This window comes from Papilio machaon, chromosome 12 (genome assembly GCF_912999745.1).
Source record: "Papilio machaon chromosome 12, ilPapMach1.1, whole genome shotgun sequence".
Lineage (NCBI taxonomy): Eukaryota > Metazoa > Arthropoda > Insecta > Lepidoptera > Papilionidae > Papilio > Papilio machaon.
The window spans coordinates 4,102,418-4,130,071 of record NC_059997.1 but is presented as its reverse complement, the minus strand read 5'-3'; the positions used below and the strand labels follow the sequence as shown (position 1 = coordinate 4,130,071).

The 27,654-nt window shown below is 34.6% G+C and overlaps 10 protein-coding genes across 13 annotated transcripts; 5 read left to right on the top strand and 5 right to left on the bottom strand.

Annotated features, from left to right (window-relative positions):
• Positions 1-152: 152 nt before the first annotated feature.
• LOC123721450 (meiosis-specific with OB domain-containing protein-like) lies at positions 153-3,166 on the bottom strand. Its single transcript, XM_045680223.1, has 9 exons — positions 2,920-3,166; positions 2,785-2,846; positions 2,464-2,617; positions 1,959-2,039; positions 1,767-1,860; positions 1,312-1,478; positions 944-1,103; positions 613-715; positions 153-316 (listed from the first exon to the last, which is right to left on the bottom strand). Exons 1-9 carry the CDS (start codon positions 3,164-3,166, stop codon positions 158-160), a joined length of 1,227 nt encoding a protein of 408 aa, XP_045536179.1. The 3' UTR covers positions 153-157.
• A 357-nt stretch (positions 3,167-3,523) lies between these two features.
• On the top strand, positions 3,524-5,771 carry LOC123721465 (DNA polymerase delta subunit 2-like). The gene is made up of 7 exons (XM_045680263.1): positions 3,524-3,972; positions 4,048-4,169; positions 4,421-4,514; positions 4,924-5,075; positions 5,166-5,342; positions 5,415-5,486; positions 5,555-5,771. The coding sequence occupies exons 1-7, from the start codon at positions 3,617-3,619 to the stop codon at positions 5,725-5,727; spliced, it is 1,146 nt and encodes a 381-aa protein (XP_045536219.1). The 5' UTR covers positions 3,524-3,616; the 3' UTR covers positions 5,728-5,771.
• Positions 5,772-5,794: 23 nt separating this feature from the next.
• LOC123721467 (ecto-NOX disulfide-thiol exchanger 2-like) lies at positions 5,795-7,515 on the top strand. Of its 2 annotated transcripts, none has more exons than XM_045680264.1 (4): positions 5,795-5,942; positions 6,107-6,253; positions 6,691-6,837; positions 7,180-7,515. In XM_045680264.1, the coding sequence occupies exons 1-4, from the start codon at positions 5,874-5,876 to the stop codon at positions 7,366-7,368; spliced, it is 552 nt and encodes a 183-aa protein (XP_045536220.1). In that variant the 5' UTR covers positions 5,795-5,873; the 3' UTR covers positions 7,369-7,515. The 2 variants fall into 2 exon arrangements, with proteins under 2 accessions (XP_045536220.1, XP_045536221.1); XM_045680265.1 differs by having other exon boundaries at positions 6,694-6,837; positions 7,180-7,512.
• Positions 7,516-7,722: 207 nt separating this feature from the next.
• Positions 7,723-10,683, bottom strand: LOC106714992 (dynein axonemal intermediate chain 2). Its single transcript, XM_045680299.1, has 11 exons — positions 10,428-10,683; positions 9,888-10,035; positions 9,566-9,818; positions 9,327-9,436; positions 9,099-9,250; positions 8,895-9,029; positions 8,739-8,820; positions 8,485-8,663; positions 8,263-8,395; positions 8,053-8,157; positions 7,723-7,926 (listed from the first exon to the last, which is right to left on the bottom strand). Exons 1-11 carry the CDS (start codon positions 10,640-10,642, stop codon positions 7,723-7,725), a joined length of 1,716 nt encoding a protein of 571 aa, XP_045536255.1. The 5' UTR covers positions 10,643-10,683.
• Positions 10,684-10,936: 253 nt separating this feature from the next.
• LOC123721483 (meiosis-specific with OB domain-containing protein-like) lies at positions 10,937-13,786 on the bottom strand. 2 transcript variants are annotated; one of them, XM_045680295.1, is made up of 9 exons: positions 13,540-13,786; positions 13,405-13,466; positions 13,084-13,237; positions 12,743-12,823; positions 12,551-12,644; positions 12,096-12,262; positions 11,728-11,887; positions 11,397-11,499; positions 10,937-11,100 (listed from the first exon to the last, which is right to left on the bottom strand). In XM_045680295.1, exons 1-9 carry the CDS (start codon positions 13,784-13,786, stop codon positions 10,942-10,944), a joined length of 1,227 nt encoding a protein of 408 aa, XP_045536251.1. In that variant the 3' UTR covers positions 10,937-10,941. The 2 variants fall into 2 exon arrangements, with proteins under 2 accessions (XP_045536251.1, XP_045536252.1); XM_045680296.1 differs by lacking the exon at positions 12,743-12,823 and having other exon boundaries at positions 13,540-13,710.
• A 440-nt stretch (positions 13,787-14,226) lies between these two features.
• On the top strand, positions 14,227-16,403 carry LOC123721516 (DNA polymerase delta subunit 2-like). Its single transcript, XM_045680342.1, has 7 exons — positions 14,227-14,357; positions 14,658-14,779; positions 15,020-15,113; positions 15,606-15,757; positions 15,832-16,008; positions 16,081-16,152; positions 16,231-16,403. Exons 1-7 carry the CDS (start codon positions 14,227-14,229, stop codon positions 16,401-16,403), a joined length of 921 nt encoding a protein of 306 aa, XP_045536298.1.
• A 49-nt stretch (positions 16,404-16,452) lies between these two features.
• Positions 16,453-18,191, top strand: LOC106714991 (ecto-NOX disulfide-thiol exchanger 2-like). 2 transcript variants are annotated; one of them, XM_014508162.2, is made up of 4 exons: positions 16,453-16,618; positions 16,783-16,929; positions 17,367-17,513; positions 17,856-18,191. In XM_014508162.2, exons 1-4 carry the CDS (start codon positions 16,550-16,552, stop codon positions 18,042-18,044), a joined length of 552 nt encoding a protein of 183 aa, XP_014363648.2. In that variant the 5' UTR covers positions 16,453-16,549; the 3' UTR covers positions 18,045-18,191. The 2 variants fall into 2 exon arrangements, with proteins under 2 accessions (XP_014363648.2, XP_014363649.2); XM_014508163.2 differs by having other exon boundaries at positions 16,458-16,618; positions 17,370-17,513; positions 17,856-18,188.
• Positions 18,192-18,398: 207 nt separating this feature from the next.
• On the bottom strand, positions 18,399-21,359 carry LOC123721448 (dynein axonemal intermediate chain 2-like). Its single transcript, XM_045680218.1, has 11 exons — positions 21,104-21,359; positions 20,564-20,711; positions 20,242-20,494; positions 20,003-20,112; positions 19,775-19,926; positions 19,571-19,705; positions 19,415-19,496; positions 19,161-19,339; positions 18,939-19,071; positions 18,729-18,833; positions 18,399-18,602 (listed from the first exon to the last, which is right to left on the bottom strand). The coding sequence occupies exons 1-11, from the start codon at positions 21,316-21,318 to the stop codon at positions 18,399-18,401; spliced, it is 1,716 nt and encodes a 571-aa protein (XP_045536174.1). The 5' UTR covers positions 21,319-21,359.
• Positions 21,360-21,612: 253 nt separating this feature from the next.
• Positions 21,613-24,479, bottom strand: LOC106714699 (meiosis-specific with OB domain-containing protein). The gene is made up of 9 exons (XM_045680217.1): positions 24,233-24,479; positions 24,098-24,159; positions 23,777-23,930; positions 23,419-23,499; positions 23,227-23,320; positions 22,772-22,938; positions 22,404-22,563; positions 22,073-22,175; positions 21,613-21,776 (listed from the first exon to the last, which is right to left on the bottom strand). Exons 1-9 carry the CDS (start codon positions 24,477-24,479, stop codon positions 21,618-21,620), a joined length of 1,227 nt encoding a protein of 408 aa, XP_045536173.1. The 3' UTR covers positions 21,613-21,617.
• A 319-nt stretch (positions 24,480-24,798) lies between these two features.
• Positions 24,799-27,451, top strand: LOC106711670 (DNA polymerase delta subunit 2-like). The gene is made up of 8 exons (XM_045680216.1): positions 24,799-25,275; positions 25,351-25,472; positions 25,714-25,807; positions 26,300-26,451; positions 26,526-26,702; positions 26,775-26,846; positions 26,925-27,161; positions 27,238-27,451. Exons 1-8 carry the CDS (start codon positions 24,920-24,922, stop codon positions 27,348-27,350), a joined length of 1,323 nt encoding a protein of 440 aa, XP_045536172.1. The 5' UTR covers positions 24,799-24,919; the 3' UTR covers positions 27,351-27,451.
• Positions 27,452-27,654: the final 203 nt, after the last annotated feature.

Below are 27,654 nucleotides of genomic sequence, written 5' to 3'. Positions count from 1 at the left end.
TTTTATGAATGTATGAATCTTTGGAAAGGAGCAATAAAATAACTTTAGTAAGTAATTTTTTATTTATGTCTATGTTTAGACAATAACGAAATGGTTTTCGTCATTAATTAGCCTACATTAGAGTTTATTAAAGAATCAATGAATGGCAACATTAAACTTAGTAAAGTGGTATAGGGTCGGCAGGGTTGGCTTTGCGCAGAGAGAGCACGATGAGGCGCGGCGGCGTGGCGGCCAACTTGGCGCAGCACTGCTCCAGCAGCAGGCGCCAGCGGACAGCTGCCCGTTCTTCTGACGACATCGCTTTTAACTGTTGCGCCTATTAAAGGAATTTACATCTTTATTATATCCACAGATCTCTATAATTACATGGACAAGCTACAAGCCGTGGTATTTTGTTCTTGTTTGATTTTCGCCATTTTGGCATTGACCATAGCGGTTGTATGTATTTAACTGTCAATAACAGTTATAAACTATGTTATAAAACTACAAAGTATCCGTTTATTCACCTGCTATTTACACTTTGCTTGAAATAATAATCTTAGCAACAGACTAAAGCTGTTATATAAATTTCCAGATTCTTATTAAAGTAGCAATTAATTTCCCAATACTCACCGTGTAACCTAACGTGTTCTGTAAAATATTTGCTGGAAGACGAGCGGTCAGTTCCCCGGTGTGATCGGCGAAGCGCACTCTTAACTCTTCACAGTTATTGTCCCTAAATTGATTGACAAAAATTTTAAATAATACAAAACTGACTTGAAATTGGGTACAGTGAAGCGGACTTATATTTACATACGCTCGAATAACGGGTAATACTCCTGCTATGTTCGTCTAATAAAAATACCGTTGACGTCTAAATTCTTTGTATAACCATCGGCTGTCGGTTCAGTTAATTATTTGAAAATATTTTTGTAACGACAATACGGAGAATAAATAAAATTACGTAGAGTTAATCAGATCGTCTAAGTCGAGATGTGTGAGCAGAGCATGAAGCGAGGCACAGAAGGGCGCGCCGTCAGCGAGGCGGTCGCGCACCTGCGCCACGGACGCGGCGCACGCGCGCTGCCCGCTCCACTCCGCCCACGCGGCCGCCTCACCACCCGCTGAAATTACTTATATGCAGCTCTCTTTTGTACGAGTTATGCACTTCTTTTATGCAGTGACACACCAAAAGTAGATGGCTTAGAGGCTAACCAAAACATAGAAAAAATATAACAATATCATGACAGCACGACCGCAATTCTCTGTATGAAATCCAGGATTCATCAAAAACAGTAGTTTATCGGCTTGTACGAAGACTGTATCATATACCAGCTTGGTTTTGTATGTAGAGTCTGAGCGCCTCAGCGTCGGAGGTGTGCGGCTGATGCGTGACGACGCTGCGCCCGCACACCTGCGCCCGCGCGCCACGACCGCGCCACGACACGCGCGCGTCCGCGATGAACAACACGCTTCCTAATGGACGCCATTCCTCCGCCCTAGTACATTTTAAAAAAATTAAAAGACGGTTTTAGTGGTCATCCGTTGTACTTATAACAAGAACTTTATGTGCTTTATAGCAGGGATAGAAAGTTAAATGTGAAGACTTCGTCAAATAATTCAACAGACGAAACATTTAAATATAAATAACACGTACTAAAAATGTACTTTACGCCGCTTCTTACAGACAACTATTATTATTACATTTTAATTTCAATTCACTCAGGAAACGTGCTTTGCTTATAAAACAATTACACAAAATTCCTTTTTTATGACGCAACATTCACCTTTGAATAGTATCGGTATCAAACATGTCCAAATAGAGAGAAGCGGGCGTTGTGTTGTCCACTATTTCTACAGCACGTACCGGCATTTCCACACCTTATGCAATACAATAAATTATGTTTATTACGAAATTGTTTTTTATGTAGCAAAAGAATTTAAAAAAAGATTTAATAATAATATGCAAACAATTATACCGAGTTTAGTTTTTATCATCTTCACAGGTTGCACAGATTTCACAACAACTAACAAGTCTACATAAATATTTCCATTTCCTTCTGTAATTAAAGATACATTAAATTAAAATATATATATATCTTAATATATATATTTCTTGTGTGCGTGTGTATGTGACTGAACTCCTCCTAAACGACTGGACCAATTTTGATGAAATTTTTTGTGTGTGTTCGTGGAGATTCGAGAATGGTTTAGATTTACAGTTTTTTTTTTTTTTTTTTTTTTTATTTTTTTAATTCCGCGCGGACGGAGTCGCGACCGACAGCTAGTATATATATATATATATATATATATATATATATATATATATATGTAGTATACAATCTATATAAAAGATAGATTAGATTGACAAGTTCATTGGTCATAACATAACTATGATACGATAGAAGTGGTTTTTCTCGGTATACCGACCCACATCCTTTAGTAGTAAAAGAAAACAACAAAAAAGAAACAAAAATATTTTACCAGTAAATTTCATTACTTCAGCGAGACCACAGTAGCCCGCTGATGATTTACTCGGAATATGGAGCAGCGGTAAATACGCACCATATGTATCGCCACTGAAAGTACTCACATCGGAGGATCCTTCGTTGATAGATAGGCAAAATGGAGATGATACCTCGAGGAATAAAATGATATGTAATAAAAATATTTCGTTTTTTCTCTCTTATATTAAGATCTAAGACGTACTTTCATTTTATAAATTAGACATATTCTGATACGGTTTGAAATAACAAATTGAGTGATCTAAACTTTTTAAGGATACAGTTGTAAGAGGATTTTTACCTGTGGATTAAAGGTTTCATTTGCCACACTTTTGACGCAAATTTTTGGCGAATAAATTTCAACTGCAACAAACTTTCGTTTCAACGCTTTTGTATACATAAAAAAGGAATATTTTGAAATTGTTAAGGTTATTACCGACATCTCCAACGATGAATCTATTATAAAAAGTCGTTACAAAGTAATCTGAACCCCACACATCGACATTTATTGTATCAATTTGGGAATCCCTTATAGTGAAAGACATCACACCTCGTGATTCGCTACTTTTCTTTTTGGGACTAAAGGTTCTTGGACATTTTTTAGCTATAATTATGCCAATCACTAAAGCATTCTTAATGTTTATGTTTAAATTATTTAAACAAACTTTTTGTAATCCCGCCATGGTAAGAAATCGAAAACCACACAGAAATAAACAGAATGTTAAAAAACTTTGATTCCCGCCAATTTCATTTTTTTTATGCAATGGAATATTAGTCGATATTATTTGTCATCTAGTTAAAAAAAAAATACATCCTAGTTAAAAAAAATGGATCTAATTATATTAGTGCTGAAATTAGTAGCTATTTAATAATATTACAAGACATTTATAAATTATTACAAGAATTTGAAGTAAAAGTTCTTTTATCCTGACGATCCTGACAGATATATATGTTTTGCAAATTTCGTTGCATAACGGAGCGGATATGATAACTTGAAGTCAATGTCAAAATATAGCGGCAACTGCTATTCGTACGTCAATCGTCAACGATAATATCAAATAGAAATAATTCAATTCGGTGAAATAATACTTTGTACATCTATATTTAGTATTTATGATATAGTTACTATCATCATGTTGTTCAAGTCTAAACCAGATTCTAACAAACGAGATCAATTTTCACCATCCGAATTAGAAAGACAAAACTTAAAATACACGGATTGTTCAAGACGGTTTTATCAAGTATCCCGCGACTTTTCCAAACAGTATGCTCATATATATTCTGCAAGATTGAATACTTTCAGAAATATTTTAGGGCCAATTATTAATAAGAAATGGTCGAATAAATATAAAGTTTTAAAATTGTGTGAATTACGTGAGAAAGGCACCCAATGTGTTATTATTGGTACACTTTTCAAACTACAACAGTTAAAACCCAGTATTCTGAAAGAACTTTCAGATCAGTTGGAGATTATTCCTCAGCCTACAAGGTTCTTCATATTTAAATAGTCTTCTCATTACTTTTATTAGGACTTGCACATAACATGTGAATTTTTTTTTTTCAGAACTCATTTTGTTCATGACTCAGATAGTCTTGTTTTAGAAGATGAACTTCAAAGGATCAAATTATCTAGTAATTGTATTGATGTACATGAGGTGGTTACTGGTGTAGTTGTTGCAATACTTGGTTAGTGTGTGGAAAATATATGATACTAGCTGTCGCCCGCGACTCCGTCCGCGCGCAGTTAAAAAAAATAAATGTAAAATAGATGTTGGCCGATTCTCAGACCTACTGAATATGCTCACAAAATTTCATGAGAATCGGTCAAGCCGTTTCGGAGGAGTATGGTGATGAAAACTGTGACATGAGAATTTTATATATTAGATATGTGTGGAGAAATATTATATCTCTACCTTTGTAATGCCCATAACTTTCAGGGTCTGAAGATGAAGATGGGATTTTTACAATCAAAGATATTTGTTGGCCGGAATGCAATATACAAAAACCTTTACCAAAGCTTAATACTGATAGGTAATATTCTCATGCACCTAACTTCATAAATGTAATTCTATTTTAGTCTACAATACTTCCCAAGTTGGCATAGATTTGATTTGGAGTTGACATTCTTTAATTATACTAACCATATTTAAATTTTTACTGTCAAAACATAATATTGTTATCTCAGTATTTTTGGTAGGAATGAGGGGGATGACAAAATATTGATTTATTTTGTATCTTTTTCACATCTATACATATTAAATTCCATACACTTGTTGTATTTGAATTGCTTAATAGTTTTTTTTTAAATGTTGAAGGGAATGTAGGTTATACATGTGGACTTATGTGCTAAAAAAATTCTGCACTCTCGAAGTTGTGTGCAACTGCCTCTTAACTACCATTGAATTATGGCAATGGACTTATAGGATTCATGTTGTTACAGATATGTAGTACTAATGTCTGGTCTCAATATGGCATCCAAATCAGCTGAACATTTATTTTCATTGAATCTATTCCTTGAATGGATATCTGGATTTTGTGGTACAACAGTATATCAAGAAGAAATTTCTAAGATTGTAAGAGTTATTATTGCAGGTATACCTGATCTTTTCTATGATGGTGATTTCCATTGATAATGATGTAGTAAATTATTTTTTTGTAGGTGGCGTTAATTATTATTTGTAGGTGGCGTTTTCGCAAATCATTCAAATGAGGCAACTTTAAATGAATCAGATGTTATTGCATCTGCTGATTCAGTTGATGCTTTTTCTGCAGCATTAAGTGCAGTGGCTCCGGTGGATTTAATGCCTGGATGCAAAGATCCTTCAGGTATCATGTTACCTCAGAAGCCATTCCACTACTGTAAGTTAACAATGCATAAAATTAATTTGATAATCTCTACTTATCATACACTAATAAGATGTTTTATTTCAGGTCTGTTCCCAAAGTCTGTGGAGTATAAATCATTTAACCGAGTATCTAATCCATATGAATGTGAGATTGGTGGTAAATACTTTTTCTTAATTTATGATTAACAACTCAATATTATGATTAATTTTATTAATTTCTTTCAGGTTTCTTGTGTTTGGGTTCATCTGGGGAACCAATTAAAGATATAATGAAATACAGCAAACTTGATAATGAATTAGAAATTATGAGAAGGACCTTACAGTGGCGCCATCTTGCACCTACATGTCCTGATACTGTCCCTTGTACACCTTGCATAGAAACTGATCCATTTAAATAAATATTAAAAACTGCATTATTATATTTTGGAAGAAATTGTTAAATGTAACTAGTTCTCATATAATTATAATATTATAAATTTTTTAACATTTTTAGGAGTTCAATAACTTGAAAGAGGAATTCAATGAGAAGTTCCAGACTGAAGAAATGGAGTACAATGGCATGTGCTACAATAGGATCTCAGACAATAATAGTGAGGAAATTCAAGAGTTAAAGGTAAAATTTGTTGATAACCCGGCTAATTTCTTTCCTACTTCTATTTTACTATGATTTTTTATTACTGTCTTGTATTTCTATTATAATCTAGTTCTCAACCACTGGATTTATAACACATAGAGGTATCGAGTCGTTCTAATTATCATTTAATGTATATTTTCCAGAGAGAAAATGAAAGTCTTCAATTCCAACTAGAAGCTTATAAAAATGAAGTTGATGTTATAAAGATGGACGCTCAAAAAGAAATGGAGAAGTTCAAGGCTCAGTTCATAGCGAGACAAGCTCTGCAGAATGCTATGGACATCGCCGATGTATGTTTATATTTACACTGTTATCTTACTAATATTATAAACTAGCTTTTACCCGCGACTCCGTCCGCGCGGAATAAAAAATAGAAAACGGGGTAAAAATTATCCTATGTCCGTTTCCTGGTTCTAAGCTACCTGCCCACCAATTTTCAGTCAAATCGATTCAGCCGTTCTTGAGTTATAAATAGTGTAACTAACTTGACTTTCTTTTATATATATAGATAATAGATATGAATGTTTAAATTGATGGTGGATGGACGGATGTTTGTTTGAAGGTATCTCCAGAACGGCTCAATGGATCTTGCTGAAATTTTACACAGATATGGAACAAAGTCTGGAAGAACACATAGCCTACAATTTTTTTTTATTCCGCGCAGACGGAGTCGCGAACGACAGCTAGTATTTTTTATAAATTTCTCTTGAACAAATATTTTTTTAAGCAGCCACCGTTACCAGCTCCGATAATAAAGCCGCCGCCGCCGCCATCTTTGCCGGACGATGGTGACACTAAAGTTAATTTAAAAGAAGGTATAGAAGCGGGCTGCGGTGAAGCTAAGCTAATTGGAGTTATGTCTGCATTTTTACAGGTATAATAATTTGTTTTTAGAAGTATTTTGATACTATATAAATTTGTTTTTAAGTTAAATATTGCAAAATATAACATCTTCTTTGCCATTTTTAAGACCTTTTAAAGAAGCAATGATTACTCAATTTGCAAAGGAAGCTAATCATTAATTGAAAAAACATTACTTGACCAATGAAGTTTTTATTATTTCTTTTTTTTTTCAAAGAAAAAAACCCTTTTTCTAAAGAAAAAAAAAACACTTTTTTTTTAATTAGTAGAAGGTGTCAACGTGCAAGTGGCTACATGGTTTCGTTAAAATAGCGAAATGACCGTTGGTTTTATTTAAATGAAATATAATTTTCAGGTACATCCACAAGGTGCCAGTTTGGATTACGTAGTGTCGTACGTCCGCGCGCTGTTCCCCGAAGTGTCGCAAGCCTCAGTACATCATGTGCTGCAGAAACATGAAGACGTCTTCCAGCGCACCACCAGCGGTGTGGGCGCTAATATAGAACATAGATGGTCTTTCGTCGCCTTCAAATGCAATAAGTGAAGAAAAAAAAAGTCAACGAAAAATATATAGCAGTTAGTATGTATATAAAAATGAACTTTAGGCATACTACGTTATTGCAGTAAAAGAGATTAAAGTAGAGTTGGATGTCTCAAATAAAAAAATCATCGATCAAATTGAGATTATATACTAACATTGTTATGTGTTATTTCACTATGATTAACAACTTCGAGTTTAAAGTTGATGACGAAGAAGTCAAAATACAGATTTTTGCACAAAAACTTGTCTTTTTGTATGCATTTTTTTATATGTTTGATTAACTTAAGATATAGCTGACGAAACTAATCTTGGTCCTTCGAGTCGGACGTGTATCATTTTTTTATTATAGTTTTAATCTTAATTATTTTTTCGCTGTGCTAATAGATCATTGACTCTTTGTTGGTACTCCGCGGAGGCTTCTTCAAGATCTCTGTCGTTAGTGGTGGGGTCGGTCTCGTTAACTTGCGCCTGTCCGCCATCACGGTCTTGTCGCATTTTTAATCTCAACTCTCGCATACGAGCTTCCAAAATTCGCTCACGTTTATTCTCTCTTTCTAAAATCTGAAATGTCACAAATTAAAAAAAAATGTATTTCCACTATATATGAACAAAGTAAGCAATTAAACTGAATTGACATATTTCGATTAACTATATGTGTAGGTACCTATATATTAATTTAATATTTACGTGAGTAAGAAGTTGCTTGTCGTTTTTATCCGCGGTTCCAAGATTTTGTGACAGCTCCGCCAAGTAAATAGTTCCTTTGCTGCTACCACAAGCCACCAACAAACCCTAAGATAACACCACAATAATTGGTATTTTATAACCGAAAAAAAAAATCGCAATCACGTGCAAAAGTGCTATCTATTTCAAAACACATGGTTAATTACGACTTACTCCTTCGTGTGGACGTAATCGTAACAAAGGTTCGTCACAGAGTTGCGCGGTCACAATGGGCGCGCTTCGTCTTCTTAACAAGTCCCAACAGGAAAGGCAACCATCCCATTGCGTCACTAGTAAAAGTGAAAATCTGAAATGAACAAGTTACAAATTTCGTAAAAAAAGAAGACATTGATTATTTTTTAAAGTTACACAGTTTAATATAATTGTGTATATTACCTTATAGGATTCCATGCACCGTCAGTTAGCTTAGTCTTGTGTGAATGTGTCCAAAGGATGGAGGATTCTCTGCAATCTTCGCTCCATACGCGAGCTGTCCAGTCGCCAACTGTCAGGAAGTTCTTCAAGAACGTCGGGTTCCTCTGTAGCGCGTATACTGGGCCGTAATGGGCTTCGTACTATTTAAATGAAAATAAAACGTGTGAATAAAATAGTGTTAAACTATTTTGCACAGTTTTGGATTACTTACTTACCTTTGAAGGCAATTTTTCTAAAGGTGTTTTTCCTTTACGATTTGCTCCTATCACCAATCCAGTTTCAGTACCTACCATAAATCTGTAAACAGTAGATGTATTTGAATAGTTGTTTTAAAAATAACATGCCCTGAAAAATATTTTGTCTTGTTCTACCTTGTCGGTATAGTAGGTTCATACTCGAGTGCCGATATACCTAAAGCCTTTTCTATGCTTTGAGTGTCGTTAGGCAGTTTCACAATGTCGATTATCATGGAATCTGTAGGTTCATTCATATTACGCGTGTCCCACCTGAAAATTATAAAAAAATGTGTCTTGATTGTGCAACAGCAATACTTTTTTAAATATTATTGTATTTACCACTTGACAACTCCATCAGGAGACGAAGAGAAGAATTCAGCCCCCGTTTTCGAGTTGATGAACAAAACATTCCTCACGAGATCTCTGTGAGCCACATGCGGTGGACAGAGAGCTACAGGGTCGCCACCTTTACGGACATCCCACCAACCAACCTGAAACATTTGACAAAACAAAGTTTTAATTTATAAATCATTAATTATAGTTAATAAAATTTTAATCTAAACCTACCTGTCCATTCAGCATACCACCGACAAGCGTGTGCTGATCACGAGGATTGTACTGCAAGTCCAGTAACGGCTGAGGTGATTTTATCGTTAGCTCAGGGGCGTTCGCATTATCTATTAAATATAGTAAGACCGATGAATCACTTAGAATAACATTTAGAGTTAGATTTAGATAAATGAGAGGTTACTAGACTGCAGTTGCTTATCAAGAGATTGAGAACGTTCTAAAAGAGTAAGGATTACCTATGTCCCATATATAAGAGAACTGCAGTGATCTAGTATTGAGTACTTCGATGTCTGCGTGCGCGACCGCGAGCTTGGCGCCCCCGTCCGCCTGCCACGACAGCGAGCGCACCGGCCGCCGCGCTCCCGGCTCGCGGTATACATTCACCGTGTGACAGCTGCTCCTTTCCACCGGCGGTATTGATGGCAATTCCGAATAATATATCTGATACATATCTACCGCATTGTTTTGTAATATGTTATGCTCCATACTCTAAAATATGACGAGAATTGTATATATGCAGAAGAAACCGTCAGAGTTCTAATTGTAATGTTTACTAACATGTCCGAGGTGCATAATAGCATGAATGTATGCGTCGTCCTTTTCTATCTTACGACGATATCGTTGTGTGGCTTCAGGGTCATTCATGTTTATATCCTTAGGCCAGCCACCTTCGACATGGTTTATACCTGAACTTGTATACTCCGCTCTAAAAGTTACCAACAATACCAAGTATCTTACTAGTATTAAAAATGCGAATGTTTAGATGGATGGATGGGTGTTTGAATGTATCCCCGAAACGGCTCAACGGATCTTTATGAAATTTGGCATAGTTTTTAATAACACAGTCTTTTGTCATAAGAACATAGTCTGGAAGAACACATAGGCTACTTAATACGTTTTTTTTAATTCCACGCGGGCGATAGCTAGTTATATTATAAAGATAATTTATAACGAATTAATTTTGAGACTATTGACAACATCGAATTATTTGTAAGTTACAATTAACAATTTTCCTTTCGCCAACTTTTTATAAAACAATATCAACATTTTAAATTGGTGCTTTATAACAACAATTATTATTACATTACAATACTTTACCTTGTTGAATTAACCCAGTTTTCGGACATATTTGGAGCATTTTGTACGGCGACATGTACAGGATTGCGTAGTATATAATTTTTATACTGACTAGGATTGCATGGAATACTGACACACATTTCAGGGCCATAATCTTCGAATAAAGTTTGTTTTCCAAACTCTTTTCTCTTCCTTGTATATTCATAAGTGATTTCATTTTTTTCTGGTTTCTCCATAATTTTCGATGTTATTTAATCAATACCGTTGCTACTGTACTACGTTTATATTTCTTACTCATTCTTTATTCTAATCATTAAATTGGTTTGTACGAATAGAATAAAAATGTATGTGTTTTTTGCAAAAGCTAAATATGTTCACTTTTATGAATGTATGAATCTTTGGAAAGGAGCAATAAAATAACTTTAGTAAGTAATTTTTTATTTATGTCTATGTTTAGACAATAACGAAATGGTTTTCGTCATTAATTAGCCTACATTAGAGTTTATTAAAGAATCAATGAATGGCAACATTAAACTTAGTAAAGTGGTATAGGGTCGGCAGGGTTGGCTTTGCGCAGAGAGAGCACGATGAGGCGCGGCGGCGTGGCGGCCAACTTGGCGCAGCACTGCTCCAGCAGCAGGCGCCAGCGGACAGCTGCCCGTTCTTCTGACGACATCGCTTTTAACTGTTGCGCCTATTAAAGGAATTTACATCTTTATTATATCCACAGATCTCTATAATTACATGGACAAGCTACAAGCCGTGGTATTTTGTTCTTGTTTGATTTTCGCCATTTTGGCATTGACCATAGCGGTTGTATGTATTTAACTGTCAATAACAGTTATAAACTATGTTATAAAACTACAAAGTATCCGTTTATTCACCTGCTATTTACACTTTGCTTGAAATAATAATCTTAGCAACAGACTAAAGCTGTTATATAAATTTCCAGATTCTTATTAAAGTAGCAATTAATTTCCCAATACTCACCGTGTAACCTAACGTGTTCTGTAAAATATTTGCTGGAAGACGAGCGGTCAGTTCCCCGGTGTGATCGGCGAAGCGCACTCTTAACTCTTCACAGTTATTGTCCCTAAATTGATTGACAAAAATTTTAAATAATACAAAACTGACTTGAAATTGGGTACAGTGAAGCGGACTTATATTTACATACGCTCGAATAACGGGTAATACTCCTGCTATGTTCGTCTAATAAAAATACCGTTGACGTCTAAATTCTTTGTATAACCATCGGCTGTCGGTTCAGTTAATTATTTGAAAATATTTTTGTAACGACAATACGGAGAATAAATTAAATTACGTAGAGTTAATCAGATCGTCTAAGTCGAGATGTGTGAGCAGAGCATGAAGCGAGGCACAGAAGGGCGCGCCGTCAGCGAGGCGGTCGCGCACCTGCGCCACGGACGCGGCGCACGCGCGCTGCCCGCTCCACTCCGCCCACGCGGCCGCCTCACCACCCGCTGAAATTACTTATATGCAGCTCTCTTTTGTACGAGTTATGCACTTCTTTTATGCAGTGACACACCAAAAGTAGATGGCTTAGAGGCTAACCAAAACATAGAAAAAATATAACAATATCATGACAGCACGACCGCAATTCTCTGTATGAAATCCAGGATTCATCAAAAACAGTAGTTTATCGGCTTGTACGAAGACTGTATCATATACCAGCTTGGTTTTGTATGTAGAGTCTGAGCGCCTCAGCGTCGGAGGTGTGCGGCTGATGCGTGACGACGCTGCGCCCGCACACCTGCGCCCGCGCGCCACGACCGCGCCACGACACGCGCGCGTCCGCGATGAACAACACGCTTCCTAATGGACGCCATTCCTCCGCCCTAGTACATTTTAAAAAAATTAAAAGACGGTTTTAGTGGTCATCCGTTGTACTTATAACAAGAACTTTATGTGCTTTATAGCAGGGATAGAAAGTTAAATGTGAAGACTTCGTCAAATAATTCAACAGACGAAACATTTAAATATAAATAACACGTACTAAAAATGTACTTTACGCCGCTTCTTACAGACAACTATTATTATTACATTTTAATTTCAATTCACTCAGGAAACGTGCTTTGCTTATAAAACAATTACACAAAATTCCTTTTTTATGACGCAACATTCACCTTTGAATAGTATCGGTATCAAACATGTCCAAATAGAGAGAAGCGGGCGTTGTGTTGTCCACTATTTCTACAGCACGTACCGGCATTTCCACACCTTATGCAATACAATAAATTATGTTTATTACGAAATTGTTTTTTATGTAGCAAAAGAATTTAAAAAAAGATTTAATAATAATATGCAAACAATTATACCGAGTTTAGTTTTTATCATCTTCACAGGTTGCACAGATTTCACAACAACTAACAAGTCTACATAAATATTTCCATTTCCTTCTGTAATTAAAGATACATTAAATTAAAATATATATATATATATATATATATATATATATATATATATATATATATATATATATATATATATATATATATATATATATGTAGTATACAATCTATATAAAAGATAGATTAGATTGACAAGTTCATTGGTCATAACATAACTATGATACGATAGAAGTGGTTTTTCTCGGTATACCGACCCACATCCTTTAGTAGTAAAAGAAAACAACAAAAAAGAAACAAAAATATTTTACCAGTAAATTTCATTACTTCAGCGAGACCACAGTAGCCCGCTGATGATTTACTCGGAATATGGAGCAGCGGTAAATACGCACCATATGTATCGCCACTGAAAGTACTCACATCGGAGGATCCTTCGTTGATAGATAGGCAAAATGGAGATGATACCTCGAGGAATAAAATGATATGTAATAAAAATATTTCGTTTTTTCTCTCTTATATTAAGATCTAAGACGTACTTTCATTTTATAAATTAGACATATTCTGATACGGTTTGAAATAACAAATTGAGTGATCTAAACTTTTTAAGGATACAGTTGTAAGAGGATTTTTACCTGTGGATTAAAGGTTTCATTTGCCACACTTTTGACGCAAATTTTTGGCGAATAAATTTCAACTGCAACAAACTTTCGTTTCAACACTTTTGAATACATAAAAAAGGAATATTTTGAAATTGTTAAGGTTATTACCGACATCTCCAACGATGAATCTATTATAAAAAGTCGTTACAAAGTAATCTGAACCCCACACATCGACATTTATTGTATCAATTTGGGAATCCCTTATAGTGAAAGACATCACACCTCGTGATTCGCTACTTTTCTTTTTGGGACTAAAGATTCTTGGACATTTTTTAGCTATAATTATGCCAATCACTAAAGCATTCTTAATGTTTATGTTTAAATTATTTAAACAAACTTTTTGTAATCCCGCCATGGTAAGAAATCGAAAACCACACAGAAATAAACAGAATGTTAAAAAACTTTGATTCCCGCCAATTTCATTTTTTTTATGCAATGGAATATTAGTCGATATTATTTGTCATTAATGATACATCCTAGTTAAAAAAAATGGATCTAATTATATTAGTGCTGAAATTAGTAGCTATTTAATAATATTACAAGACATTTATAAATTATTACAAGAATTTGAAGTAAAAGTTCTTTTATCCTGACGATCCTGACAGATATATATGTTTTGCAAATTTCATTGCATAACGGAGCGGATATGATAACTTGAAGTCAATGTCAAAATATAGCGGCAACTGCTATTCGTACGTCAATCGTCAACGATAAAATCAAATAGAAATAATTCAATTCGGTGAAATAATACTTTGTACATCTATATTTAGTATTTATGATATAGTTACTATCATCATGTTGTTCAAGTCTAAACCAGATTCTAACAAACGAGATCAATTTTCACCATCCGAATTAGAAAGACAAAACTTAAAATACACGGATTGTTCAAGACGGTTTTATCAAGTATCCCGCGACTTTTCCAAACAGTATGCTCATATATATTCTGCAAGATTGAATACTTTCAGAAATATTTTAGGGCCAATTATTAATAAGAAATGGTCGAATAAATATAAAGTTTTAAAATTGTGTGAATTACGTGAGAAAGGCACCCAATGTGTTATTATTGGTACACTTTTCAAACTACAACAGTTAAAACCCAGTATTCTGAAAGAACTTTCAGATCAGTTGGAGATTATTCCTCAGCCTACAAGGTTCTTCATATTTAAATAGTCTTCTCATTACTTTTATTAGGACATGCACATAACATGTGAATTTTTTTTTTTCAGAACTCATTTTGTTCATGACTCAGATAGTCTTGTTTTAGAAGATGAACTTCAAAGGATCAAATTATCTAGTAATTGTATTGATGTACATGAGGTGGTTACTGGTGTAGTTGTTGCAATACTTGGTTAGTGTGTGGAAAATATATGATACTAGCTGTCGCCCGCGACTCCGTCCGCGCGCAGTTAAAAAAAATAGATGTTGGCTGATTCTCAGACCTACTGAATATGCTTACAAAATTTCATGAGAATCGGTCAAGCCGTTTCGGAGGAGTATGGTGACGAAAACTGTGACACGAGAATTTTATATATTAGATATGTGTGGAGAAATATTATATCTCTACCTTTGTAATGCCCATAACTTTCAGGGTCTGAAGATGAAGATGGGATTTTTACAATCAAAGATATTTGTTGGCCGGAATGCAATATACAAAAACCTTTACCAAAGCTTAATACTGATAGGTAATATTCTCATGCACCTCACTTCATAAATGTAATTCTATTTTAGTCTACAACACTTCCCAAGTTGGCATAGATTTGATTTGGAGTTGACATTCTTTAATTATACCTCTCTTGCTATTTAATATTTTGATCACACGCACTTTACAAACGATGGGGTCCACTATTAATTAAAAGAAGAAGAATTATACTAACCATATTTAAATTTTTACTGTCAAAACATAATATTGTTATCTCACTATTTTTGGTAGGAATGAGGGGGATGACAAAATATTGATTTATTTTGTATCTTTTTCACATCTATACATATAACATTTCAAACACTTGTTGTATTTGAACTGCTTAATAACCAATTTTTTAAATGTTAAAGGGAATGTAGGTTATACATGTGGACTTATGTGCTAAAAAAATTCTGCACTCTCGAAGTTGTGTGCAACTGCCTCTTAACTGCAATATAATTATGGCAATGGACTTATAGGATTCATGTTGTTACAGATATGTAGTACTAATGTCTGGTCTCAATATGGCATCCAAATCAGCTGAACATTTATTTTCATTGAATCTATTCCTTGAATGGATATCTGGATTTTGTGGTACAACAGTATATCAAGAAGAAATCTCTAAGATCGTAAGAGTTATTATTGCAGGTATACCTGATCTTTTCTATGATGATGATTTCCATTGATAATGATGTAGTAAATTAATATTTATATATTTGTAGGTGGCGTTTTCGCAAATCATTCAAATGAGGCAACTTTAAATGAATCAGATGTTATTGCATCTGCTGATTCAGTTGATGGTTTTTCTGCGGCATTAAGTGCAGTGGCTCCGGTGGATTTAATGCCTGGATGCAAAGATCCTTCAGGTATCATGTTACCTCAGAAACCATTCCACTACTGTAAGTTAACAATGCATAAAATTAATTTAATAATCTCTACTTATCATACACTAATAAGATGTTTTATTTCAGGTCTGTTCCCAAAGTCTGTGGAGTATAAATCATTTAACCGAGTATCTAATCCATATGAATGTGAGATTGGTGGTAAATACTTTTTCTTAATTTATGATCTTCAATATGTAACAACTCAATATTATGATTAATTTTATTAATTTCTTCCAGGTTTCTTGTGTTCGGGTTCATCCGGGAAACCAATTAAAGATATAATGAAATACAGCAAACTTGATAATGAATTAGAAATTATGAGAAGGACCTTACAGTGGCGCCATCTTGCACCTACATGTCCTGATACTGTCCCTTGTACACCTTGCATAGAAACTGATCCATTTAAATAAATATTAAAAACTGCATTATTATATTTTGGAAGAAATTGTTAAATGTAACTAGTTCTCATATAATTATAATATTATAAATTTTTTAACATTTTTAGGAGTTCAATAACTTGAAAGAGGAATTCAATGAGAAGTTCCAGACTGAAGAAATGGAGTACAATGGCATGTGCTACAATAGGATCTCAGACAATAATAGTGAGGAAATTCAAGAGTTAAAGGTAAAATTTGTTGATAACCCGGCTAATTTCTTTCCTACTTCTATTTTACTATGATTTTTTATTACTGTCTTGTATTTCTATTATAATCTAGTTCTCAACCACTGGATTTATAACACATAGAGGTATCGAGTCGTTCTAATTATCATTTAATGTATATTTTCCAGAGAGAAAATGAAAGTCTTCAATTCCAACTAGAAGCTTATAAAAATGAAGTTGATGTTATAAAGATGGACGCTCAAAAAGAAATGGAGAAGTTCAAGGCTCAGTTCATAGCGAGACAAGCTCTGCAGAATGCTATGGACATCGCCGATGTATGTTTATATTTACACTGTTATCTTACTAATATTATAAACTAGCTTTTACCCGCGACTCCGTCCGCGCGGAATAAAAAATAGAAAACGGGGTAAAAATTATCCTATGTCCGTTTCCTGGTTCTAAGCTACCTGCCCACCAATTTTCAGTCAAATCGATTCAGCCGTTCTTGAGTTATAAATAGTGTAACTAACTTGACTTTCTTTTATATATATAGATAATAGATATGAATGTTTAAATTGATGGTGGATGGACGGATGTTTGTTTGAAGGTATCTCCAGAACGGCTCAATGGATCTTGCTGAAATTTTACACAGATATGGAACAAAGTCTGGAAGAACACATAGCCTACAATTTTTTTTTATTCCGCGCAGACGGAGTCGCGAACGACAGCTAGTATTTTTTATAAATTTCTCTTGAACAAATATTTTTTTAAGCAGCCACCGTTACCAGCTCCGATAATAAAGCCGCCGCCGCCGCCATCTTTGCCGGACGATGGTGACACTAAAGTTAATTTAAAAGAAGGTATAGAAGCGGGCTGCGGTGAAGCTAAGCTAATTGGAGTTATGTCTGCATTTTTACAGGTATAATAATTTGTTTTTAGAAGTATTTTGATACTATATAAATTTGTTTTTAAGTTAAATATTGCAAAATATAACATCTTCTTTGCCATTTTTAAGACCTTTTAAAGAAGCAATGATTACTCAATTTGCAAAGGAAGCTAATCATTAATTGAAAAAACATTACTTGACCAATGAAGTTTTTATTATTTCTTTTTTTTTTCAAAGAAAAAAACCCTTTTTCTAAAGAAAAAAAAAACACTTTTTTTTTAATTAGTAGAAGGTGTCAACGTGCAAGTGGCTACATGGTTTCGTTAAAATAGCGAAATGACCGTTGGTTTTATTTAAATGAAATATAATTTTCAGGTACATCCACAAGGTGCCAGTTTGGATTACGTAGTGTCGTACGTCCGCGCGCTGTTCCCCGAAGTGTCGCAAGCCTCAGTACATCATGTGCTGCAGAAACATGAAGACGTCTTCCAGCGCACCACCAGCGGTGTGGGCGCTAATATAGAACATAGATGGTCTTTCGTCGCCTTCAAATGCAATAAGTGAAGAAAAAAAAAGTCAACGAAAAATATATAGCAGTTAGTATGTATATAAAAATGAACTTTAGGCATACTACGTTATTGCAGTAAAAGAGATTAAAGTAGAGTTGGATGTCTCAAATAAAAAAATCATCGATCAAATTGAGATTATATACTAACATTGTTATGTGTTATTTCACTATGATTAACAACTTCGAGTTTAAAGTTGATGACGAAGAAGTCAAAATACAGATTTTTGCACAAAAACTTGTCTTTTTGTATGCATTTTTTTATATGTTTGATTAACTTAAGATATAGCTGACGAAACTAATCTTGGTCCTTCGAGTCGGACGTGTATCATTTTTTTATTATAGTTTTAATCTTAATTATTTTTTCGCTGTGCTAATAGATCATTGACTCTTTGTTGGTACTCCGCGGAGGCTTCTTCAAGATCTCTGTCGTTAGTGGTGGGGTCGGTCTCGTTAACTTGCGCCTGTCCGCCATCACGGTCTTGTCGCATTTTTAATCTCAACTCTCGCATACGAGCTTCCAAAATTCGCTCACGTTTATTCTCTCTTTCTAAAATCTGAAATGTCACAAATTAAAAAAAAATGTATTTCCACTATATATGAACAAAGTAAGCAATTAAACTGAATTGACATATTTCGATTAACTATATGTGTAGGTACCTATATATTAATTTAATATTTACGTGAGTAAGAAGTTGCTTGTCGTTTTTATCCGCGGTTCCAAGATTTTGTGACAGCTCCGCCAAGTAAATAGTTCCTTTGCTGCTACCACAAGCCACCAACAAACCCTAAGATAACACCACAATAATTGGTATTTTATAACCGAAAAAAAAAATCGCAATCACGTGCAAAAGTGCTATCTATTTCAAAACACATGGTTAATTACGACTTACTCCTTCGTGTGGACGTAATCGTAACAAAGGTTCGTCACAGAGTTGCGCGGTCACAATGGGCGCGCTTCGTCTTCTTAACAAGTCCCAACAGGAAAGGCAACCATCCCATTGCGTCACTAGTAAAAGTGAAAATCTGAAATGAACAAGTTACAAATTTCGTAAAAAAAGAAGACATTGATTATTTTTTAAAGTTACACAGTTTAATATAATTGTGTATATTACCTTATAGGATTCCATGCACCGTCAGTTAGCTTAGTCTTGTGTGAATGTGTCCAAAGGATGGAGGATTCTCTGCAATCTTCGCTCCATACGCGAGCTGTCCAGTCGCCAACTGTCAGGAAGTTCTTCAAGAACGTCGGGTTCCTCTGTAGCGCGTATACTGGGCCGTAATGGGCTTCGTACTATTTAAATGAAAATAAAACGTGTGAATAAAATAGTGTTAAACTATTTTGCACAGTTTTGGATTACTTACTTACCTTTGAAGGCAATTTTTCTAAAGGTGTTTTTCCTTTACGATTTGCTCCTATCACCAATCCAGTTTCAGTACCTACCATAAATCTGTAGACAATAGATGTATTTGAATAGTTGTTTTAAAAATAACATGCCCTGAAAAATATTTTGTCTTGTTCTACCTTGTCGGTATAGTAGGTTCATACTCGAGTGCCGATATACCTAAAGCCTTTTCTATGCTTTGAGTGTCGTTAGGCAGTTTCACAATGTCGATTATCATGGAATCTGTAGGTTCATTCATATTACGCGTGTCCCACCTGAAAATTATAAAAAAATGTGTCTTGATTGTGCAACAGCAATACTTTTTTAAATATTATTGTATTTACCACTTGACAACTCCATCAGGAGACGAAGAGAAGAATTCAGCCCCCGTTTTCGAGTTGATGAACAAAACATTCCTCACGAGATCTCTGTGAGCCACATGCGGTGGACAGAGAGCTACAGGGTCGCCACCTTTACGGACATCCCACCAACCAACCTGAAACATTTGACAAAACAAAGTTTTAATTTATAAATCATTAATTATAGTTAATAAAATTTTAATCTAAACCTACCTGTCCATTCAGCATACCACCGACAAGCGTGTGCTGATCACGAGGATTGTACTGCAAGTCCAGTAACGGCTGAGGTGATTTTATCGTTAGCTCAGGGGCGTTCGCATTATCTATTAAATATAGTAAGACCGATGAATCACTTAGAATAACATTTAGAGTTAGATTTAGATAAATGAGAGGTTACTAGACTGCAGTTGCTTATCAAGAGATTGAGAACGTTCTAAAAGAGTAAGGATTACCTATGTCCCATATATAAGAGAACTGCAGTGATCTAGTATTGAGTACTTCGATGTCTGCGTGCGCGACCGCGAGCTTGGCGCCCCCGTCCGCCTGCCACGACAGCGAGCGCACCGGCCGCCGCGCTCCCGGCTCGCGGTATACATTCACCGTGTGACAGCTGCTCCTTTCCACCGGCGGTATTGATGGCAATTCCGAATAATATATCTGATACATATCTACCGCATTGTTTTGTAATATGTTATGCTCCATACTCTAAAATATGACGAGAATTGTATATATGCAGAAGAAACCGTCAGAGTTCTAATTGTAATGTTTACTAACATGTCCGAGGTGCATAATAGCATGAATGTATGCGTCGTCCTTTTCTATCTTACGACGATATCGTTGTGTGGCTTCAGGGTCATTCATGTTTATATCCTTAGGCCAGCCACCTTCGACATGGTTTATACCTGAACTTGTATACTCCGCTCTAAAAGTTACCAACAATACCAAGTATCTTACTAGTATTAAAAATGCGAATGTTTAGATGGATGGATGGGTGTTTGAATGTATCCCCGAAACGGCTCAACGGATCTTTATGAAATTTGGCATAGTTTTTAATAACACAGTCTTTTGTCATAAGAACATAGTCTGGAAGAACACATAGGCTACTTAATACGTTTTTTTTAATTCCACGCGGGCGATAGCTAGTTATATTATAAAGATAATTTATAACGAATTAATTTTGAGACTATTGACAACATCGAATTATTTGTAAGTTACAATTAACAATTTTCCTTTCGCCAACTTTTTATAAAACAATATCAACATTTTAAATTGGTGCTTTATAACAACAATTATTATTACATTACAATACTTTACCTTGTTGAATTAACCCAGTTTTCGGACATATTTGGAGCATTTTGTACGGCGACATGTACAGGATTGCGTAGTATATAATTTTTATACTGACTAGGATTGCATGGAATACTGACACACATTTCAGGGCCATAATCTTCGAATAAAGTTTGTTTTCCAAACTCTTTTCTCTTCCTTGTATATTCATAAGTGATTTCATTTTTTTCTGGTTTCTCCATAATTTTCGATGTTATTTAATCAATACCGTTGCTACTGTACTACGTTTATATTTCTTACTCATTCTTTATTCTAATCATTAAATTGGTTTGTACGAATAGAATAAAAATGTATGTGTTTTTTGCAAAAGCTAAATATGTTCACTTTTATGAATGTATGAATCTTTGGAAAGGAGCAATAAAATAACTTTAGTAAGTAATTTTTTATTTATGTCTATGTTTAGACAATAACGAAATGGTTTTCGTCATTAATTAGCCTACATTAGAGTTTATTAAAGAATCAATGAATGGCAACATTAAACTTAGTAAAGTGGTATAGGGTCGGCAGGGTTGGCTTTGCGCAGAGAGAGCACGATGAGGCGCGGCGGCGTGGCGGCCAACTTGGCGCAGCACTGCTCCAGCAGCAGGCGCCAGCGGACAGCTGCCCGTTCTTCTGACGACATCGCTTTTAACTGTTGCGCCTATTAAAGGAATTTACATCTTTATTATATCCACAGATCTCTATAATTACATGGACAAGCTACAAGCCGTGGTATTTTGTTCTTGTTTGATTTTCGCCATTTTGGCATTGACCATAGCGGTTGTATGTATTTAACTGTCAATAACAGTTATAAACTATGTTATAAAACTACAAAGTATCCGTTTATTCACCTGCTATTTACACTTTGCTTGAAATAATAATCTTAGCAACAGACTAAAGCTGTTATATAAATTTCCAGATTCTTATTAAAGTAGCAATTAATTTCCCAATACTCACCGTGTAACCTAACGTGTTCTGTAAAATATTTGCTGGAAGACGAGCGGTCAGTTCCCCGGTGTGATCGGCGAAGCGCACTCTTAACTCTTCACAGTTATTGTCCCTAAATTGATTGACAAAAATTTTAAATAATACAAAACTGACTTGAAATTGGGTACAGTGAAGCGGACTTATATTTACATACGCTCGAATAACGGGTAATACTCCTGCTATGTTCGTCTAATAAAAATACCGTTGACGTCTAAATTCTTTGTATAACCATCGGCTGTCGGTTCAGTTAATTATTTGAAAATATTTTTGTAACGACAATACGGAGAATAAATTAAATTACGTAGAGTTAATCAGATCGTCTAAGTCGAGATGTGTGAGCAGAGCATGAAGCGAGGCACAGAAGGGCGCGCCGTCAGCGAGGCGGTCGCGCACCTGCGCCACGGACGCGGCGCACGCGCGCTGCCCGCTCCACTCCGCCCACGCGGCCGCCTCACCACCCGCTGAAATTACTTATATGCAGCTCTCTTTTGTACGAGTTATGCACTTCTTTTATGCAGTGACACACCAAAAGTAGATGGCTTAGAGGCTAACCAAAACATAGAAAAAATATAACAATATCATGACAGCACGACCGCAATTCTCTGTATGAAATCCAGGATTCATCAAAAACAGTAGTTTATCGGCTTGTACGAAGACTGTATCATATACCAGCTTGGTTTTGTATGTAGAGTCTGAGCGCCTCAGCGTCGGAGGTGTGCGGCTGATGCGTGACGACGCTGCGCCCGCACACCTGCGCCCGCGCGCCACGACCGCGCCACGACACGCGCGCGTCCGCGATGAACAACACGCTTCCTAATGGACGCCATTCCTCCGCCCTAGTACATTTTAAAAAAATTAAAAGACGGTTTTAGTGGTCATCCGTTGTACTTATAACAAGAACTTTATGTGCTTTATAGCAGGGATAGAAAGTTAAATGTGAAGACTTCGTCAAATAATTCAACAGACGAAACATTTAAATATAAATAACACGTACTAAAAATGTACTTTACGCCGCTTCTTACAGACAACTATTATTATTACATTTTAATTTCAATTCACTCAGGAAACGTGCTTTGCTTATAAAACAATTACACAAAATTCCTTTTTTATGACGCAACATTCACCTTTGAATAGTATCGGTATCAAACATGTCCAAATAGAGAGAAGCGGGCGTTGTGTTGTCCACTATTTCTACAGCACGTACCGGCATTTCCACACCTTATGCAATACAATAAATTATGTTTATTACGAAATTGTTTTTTATGTAGCAAAAGAATTTAAAAAAAGATTTAATAATAATATGCAAACAATTATACCGAGTTTAGTTTTTATCATCTTCACAGGTTGCACAGATTTCACAACAACTAACAAGTCTACATAAATATTTCCATTTCCTTCTGTAATTAAAGATACATTAAATTAAATATATATATATATATATATATATATATATATATATATATATATATATATATATATATATATATATATATATATATATATATATATATATATATATATGTAGTATACAATCTATATAAAAGATAGATTAGATTGACAAGTTCATTGGTCATAACATAACTATGATACGATAGAAGTGGTTTTTCTCGGTATACCGACCCACATCCTTTAGTAGTAAAAGAAAACAACAAAAAAGAAACAAAAATATTTTACCAGTAAATTTCATTACTTCAGCGAGACCACAGTAGCCCGCTGATGATTTACTCGGAATATGGAGCAGCGGTAAATACGCACCATATGTATCGCCACTGAAAGTACTCACATCGGAGGATCCTTCGTTGATAGATAGGCAAAATGGAGATGATACCTCGAGGAATAAAATGATATGTAATAAAAATATTTCGTTTTTTCTCTCTTATATTAAGATCTAAGACGTACTTTCATTTTATAAATTAGACATATTCTGATACGGTTTGAAATAACAAATTGAGTGATCTAAACTTTTTAAGGATACAGTTGTAAGAGGATTTTTACCTGTGGATTAAAGGTTTCATTTGCCACACTTTTGACGCAAATTTTTGGCGAATAAATTTCAACTGCAACAAACTTTCGTTTCAACACTTTTGAATACATAAAAAAGGAATATTTTGAAATTGTTAAGGTTATTACCGACATCTCCAACGATGAATCTATTATAAAAAGTCGTTACAAAGTAATCTGAACCCCACACATCGACATTTATTGTATCAATTTGGGAATCCCTTATAGTGAAAGACATCACACCTCGTGATTCGCTACTTTTCTTTTTGGGACTAAAGATTCTTGGACATTTTTTAGCTATAATTATGCCAATCACTAAAGCATTCTTAATGTTTATGTTTAAATTATTTAAACAAACTTTTTGTAATCCCGCCATGGTAAGAAATCGAAAACCACACAGAAATAAACAGAATGTTAAAAAACTTTGATTCCCGCCAATTTCATTTTTTTTATGCAATGGAATATTAGTCGATATTATTTGTCATTAATGATACATCCTAGTTAAAAAAAATGGATCTAATTATATTAGTGCTGAAATTAGTAGCTATTTAATAATATTACAAGACATTTATAAATTATTACAAGAATTTGAAGTAAAAGTTCTTTTATCCTGACGATCCTGACAGATATATATGTTTTGCAAATTTCATTGCATAACGGAGCGGATATGATAACTTGAAGTCAATGTCAAAATATAGCGGCAACTGCTATTCGTACGTCAATCGTCAACGATAAAATCAAATAGAAATAATTCAATTCGGTGAAATAATACTTTGTACATCTATATTTAGTATTTATGATATAGTTACTATCATCATGTTGTTCAAGTCTAAACCAGATTCTAACAAACGAGATCAATTTTCACCATCCGAATTAGAAAGACAAAACTTAAAATACACGGATTGTTCAAGACGGTTTTATCAAGTATCCCGCGACTTTTCCAAACAGTATGCTCATATATATTCTGCAAGATTGAATACTTTCAGAAATATTTTAGGGCCAATTATTAATAAGAAATGGTCGAATAAATATAAAGTTTTAAAATTGTGTGAATTACGTGAGAAAGGCACCCAATGTGTTATTATTGGTACACTTTTCAAACTACAACAGTTAAAACCCAGTATTCTGAAAGAACTTTCAGATCAGTTGGAGATTATTCCTCAGCCTACAAGGTTCTTCATATTTAAATAGTCTTCTCATTACTTTTATTAGGACATGCACATAACATGTGATTTTTTTTTTTTCAGAACTCATTTTGTTCATGACTCAGATAGTCTTGTTTTAGAAGATGAACTTCAAAGGATCAAATTATCTAGTAATTGTATTGATGTACATGAGGTGGTTACTGGTGTAGTTGTTGCAATACTTGGTTAGTGTGTGGAAAATATATGATACTAGCTGTCGCCCGCGACTCCGTCCGCGCGCAGTTAAAAAAAAATAGATGTTGGCTGATTCTCAGACCTACTGAATATGCTTACAAAATTTCATGAGAATCGGTCAAGCCGTTTCGGAGGAGTATGGTGACGAAAACTGTGACACGAGAATTTTATATATTAGATATGTGTGGAGAAATATTATATCTCTACCTTTGTAATGCCCATAACTTTCAGGGTCTGAAGATGAAGATGGGATTTTTACAATCAAAGATATTTGTTGGCCGGAATGCAATATACAAAAACCTTTACCAAAGCTTAATACTGATAGGTAATATTCTCATGCACCTCACTTCATAAATGTAATTCTATTTTAGTCTACAACACTTCCCAAGTTGGCATAGATTTGATTTGGAGTTGACATTCTTTAATTATACCTCTCTTGCTATTTAATATTTTGATCACACGCACTTTACAAACGATGGGGTCCACTATTAATTAAAAGAAGAAGAATTATACTAACCATATTTAAATTTTTACTGTCAAAACATAATATTGTTATCTCACTATTTTTGGTAGGAATGAGGGGGATGACAAAATATTGATTTATTTTGTATCTTTTTCACATCTATACATATAACATTTCAAACACTTGTTGTATTTGAACTGCTTAATAACCAATTTTTTAAATGTTAAAGGGAATGTAGGTTATACATGTGGACTTATGTGCTAAAAAAATTCTGCACTCTCGAAGTTGTGTGCAACTGCCTCTTAACTGCAATATAATTATGGCAATGGACTTATAGGATTCATGTTGTTACAGATATGTAGTACTAATGTCTGGTCTCAATATGGCATCCAAATCAGCTGAACATTTATTTTCATTGAATCTATTCCTTGAATGGATATCTGGATTTTGTGGTACAACAGTATATCAAGAAGAAATCTCTAAGATCGTAAGAGTTATTATTGCAGGTATACCTGATCTTTTCTATGATAATGATTTCCATTGATAATGATGTAGTAAATTAATATTTATATATTTGTAGGTGGCGTTTTCGCAAATCATTCAAATGAGGCAACTTTAAATGAATCAGATGTTATTGCATCTGCTGATTCAGTTGATGGTTTTTCTGCGGCATTAAGTGCAGTGGCTCCGGTGGATTTAATGCCTGGATGCAAAGATCCTTCAGGTATCATGTTACCTCAGAAGCCATTCCACTACTGTAAGTTAACAATGCATAAAATTAATTTGATAATCTCTACTTATCATACACTAATAAGATGTTGTATTTCAGGCCTGTTCCCAAAGTCTGTGGAGTATAAATCATTTAACCGAGTATCTAATCCATATGAATGTGAGATTGGTGGTAAATACTTTTTCTTAATTTATGATCTTCAATATGTAACAACTCAATATTATGATTAATTTTATTAATTTCTTCCAGGTTTCTTGTGTTTAGGTTCATCTGGGGAACCAATTAAAGATATAATGAAATACAGCAAACTTGATAATGAATTAGAAATTATGAGAAGGACCTTACAGTGGCGCCATCTTGCACCTACATGTCCTGATACTGTCCCTTGTACACCTTGCATAGAAACTGATCCATTTACTATTTACAACTGTCCTGCTATCTATTTCAGTGGTAATTGTAGAGAATTTGCAACAGATTTACATAAAGGTAAAACAAATTTATTTTTCATTTCATTTGTCAGAAATTTAAATATGTATTTACAAACACCTATATTTTATTTTAGGAGCTGATGGCCAAGTTACAAGAATAGTGTGCATTCCGGATTTTTGTGATAAACAGACTATTGCGATAGTCAATTTAGCTAATCTAGATTGTCACAGTATGATTTTTTCTTAATTTTTTTGAATAAATGTAAATGAGATGTTGAAAATAAATTTTAATATTGTGCCTGCACACAGTATGCCAGTACAGTAGTACAGTAGCGCTGGCTTGGTATGAACAGTATGGTCCAACTCGCGCCAGTTACTGTTTACATTAAGCCAGTTGTACGCCAGCGATGATCTGCTGTACTGGTATATTGTAAACCTTGCATTACCTTTTTAATAATAATAAAAGTATTTTTTATCGAATCGCCTATTATCTCTTTGCAATATTGTGCAAAATATGAATTATCAAATAACATTTTATATAAGTAGTGTCG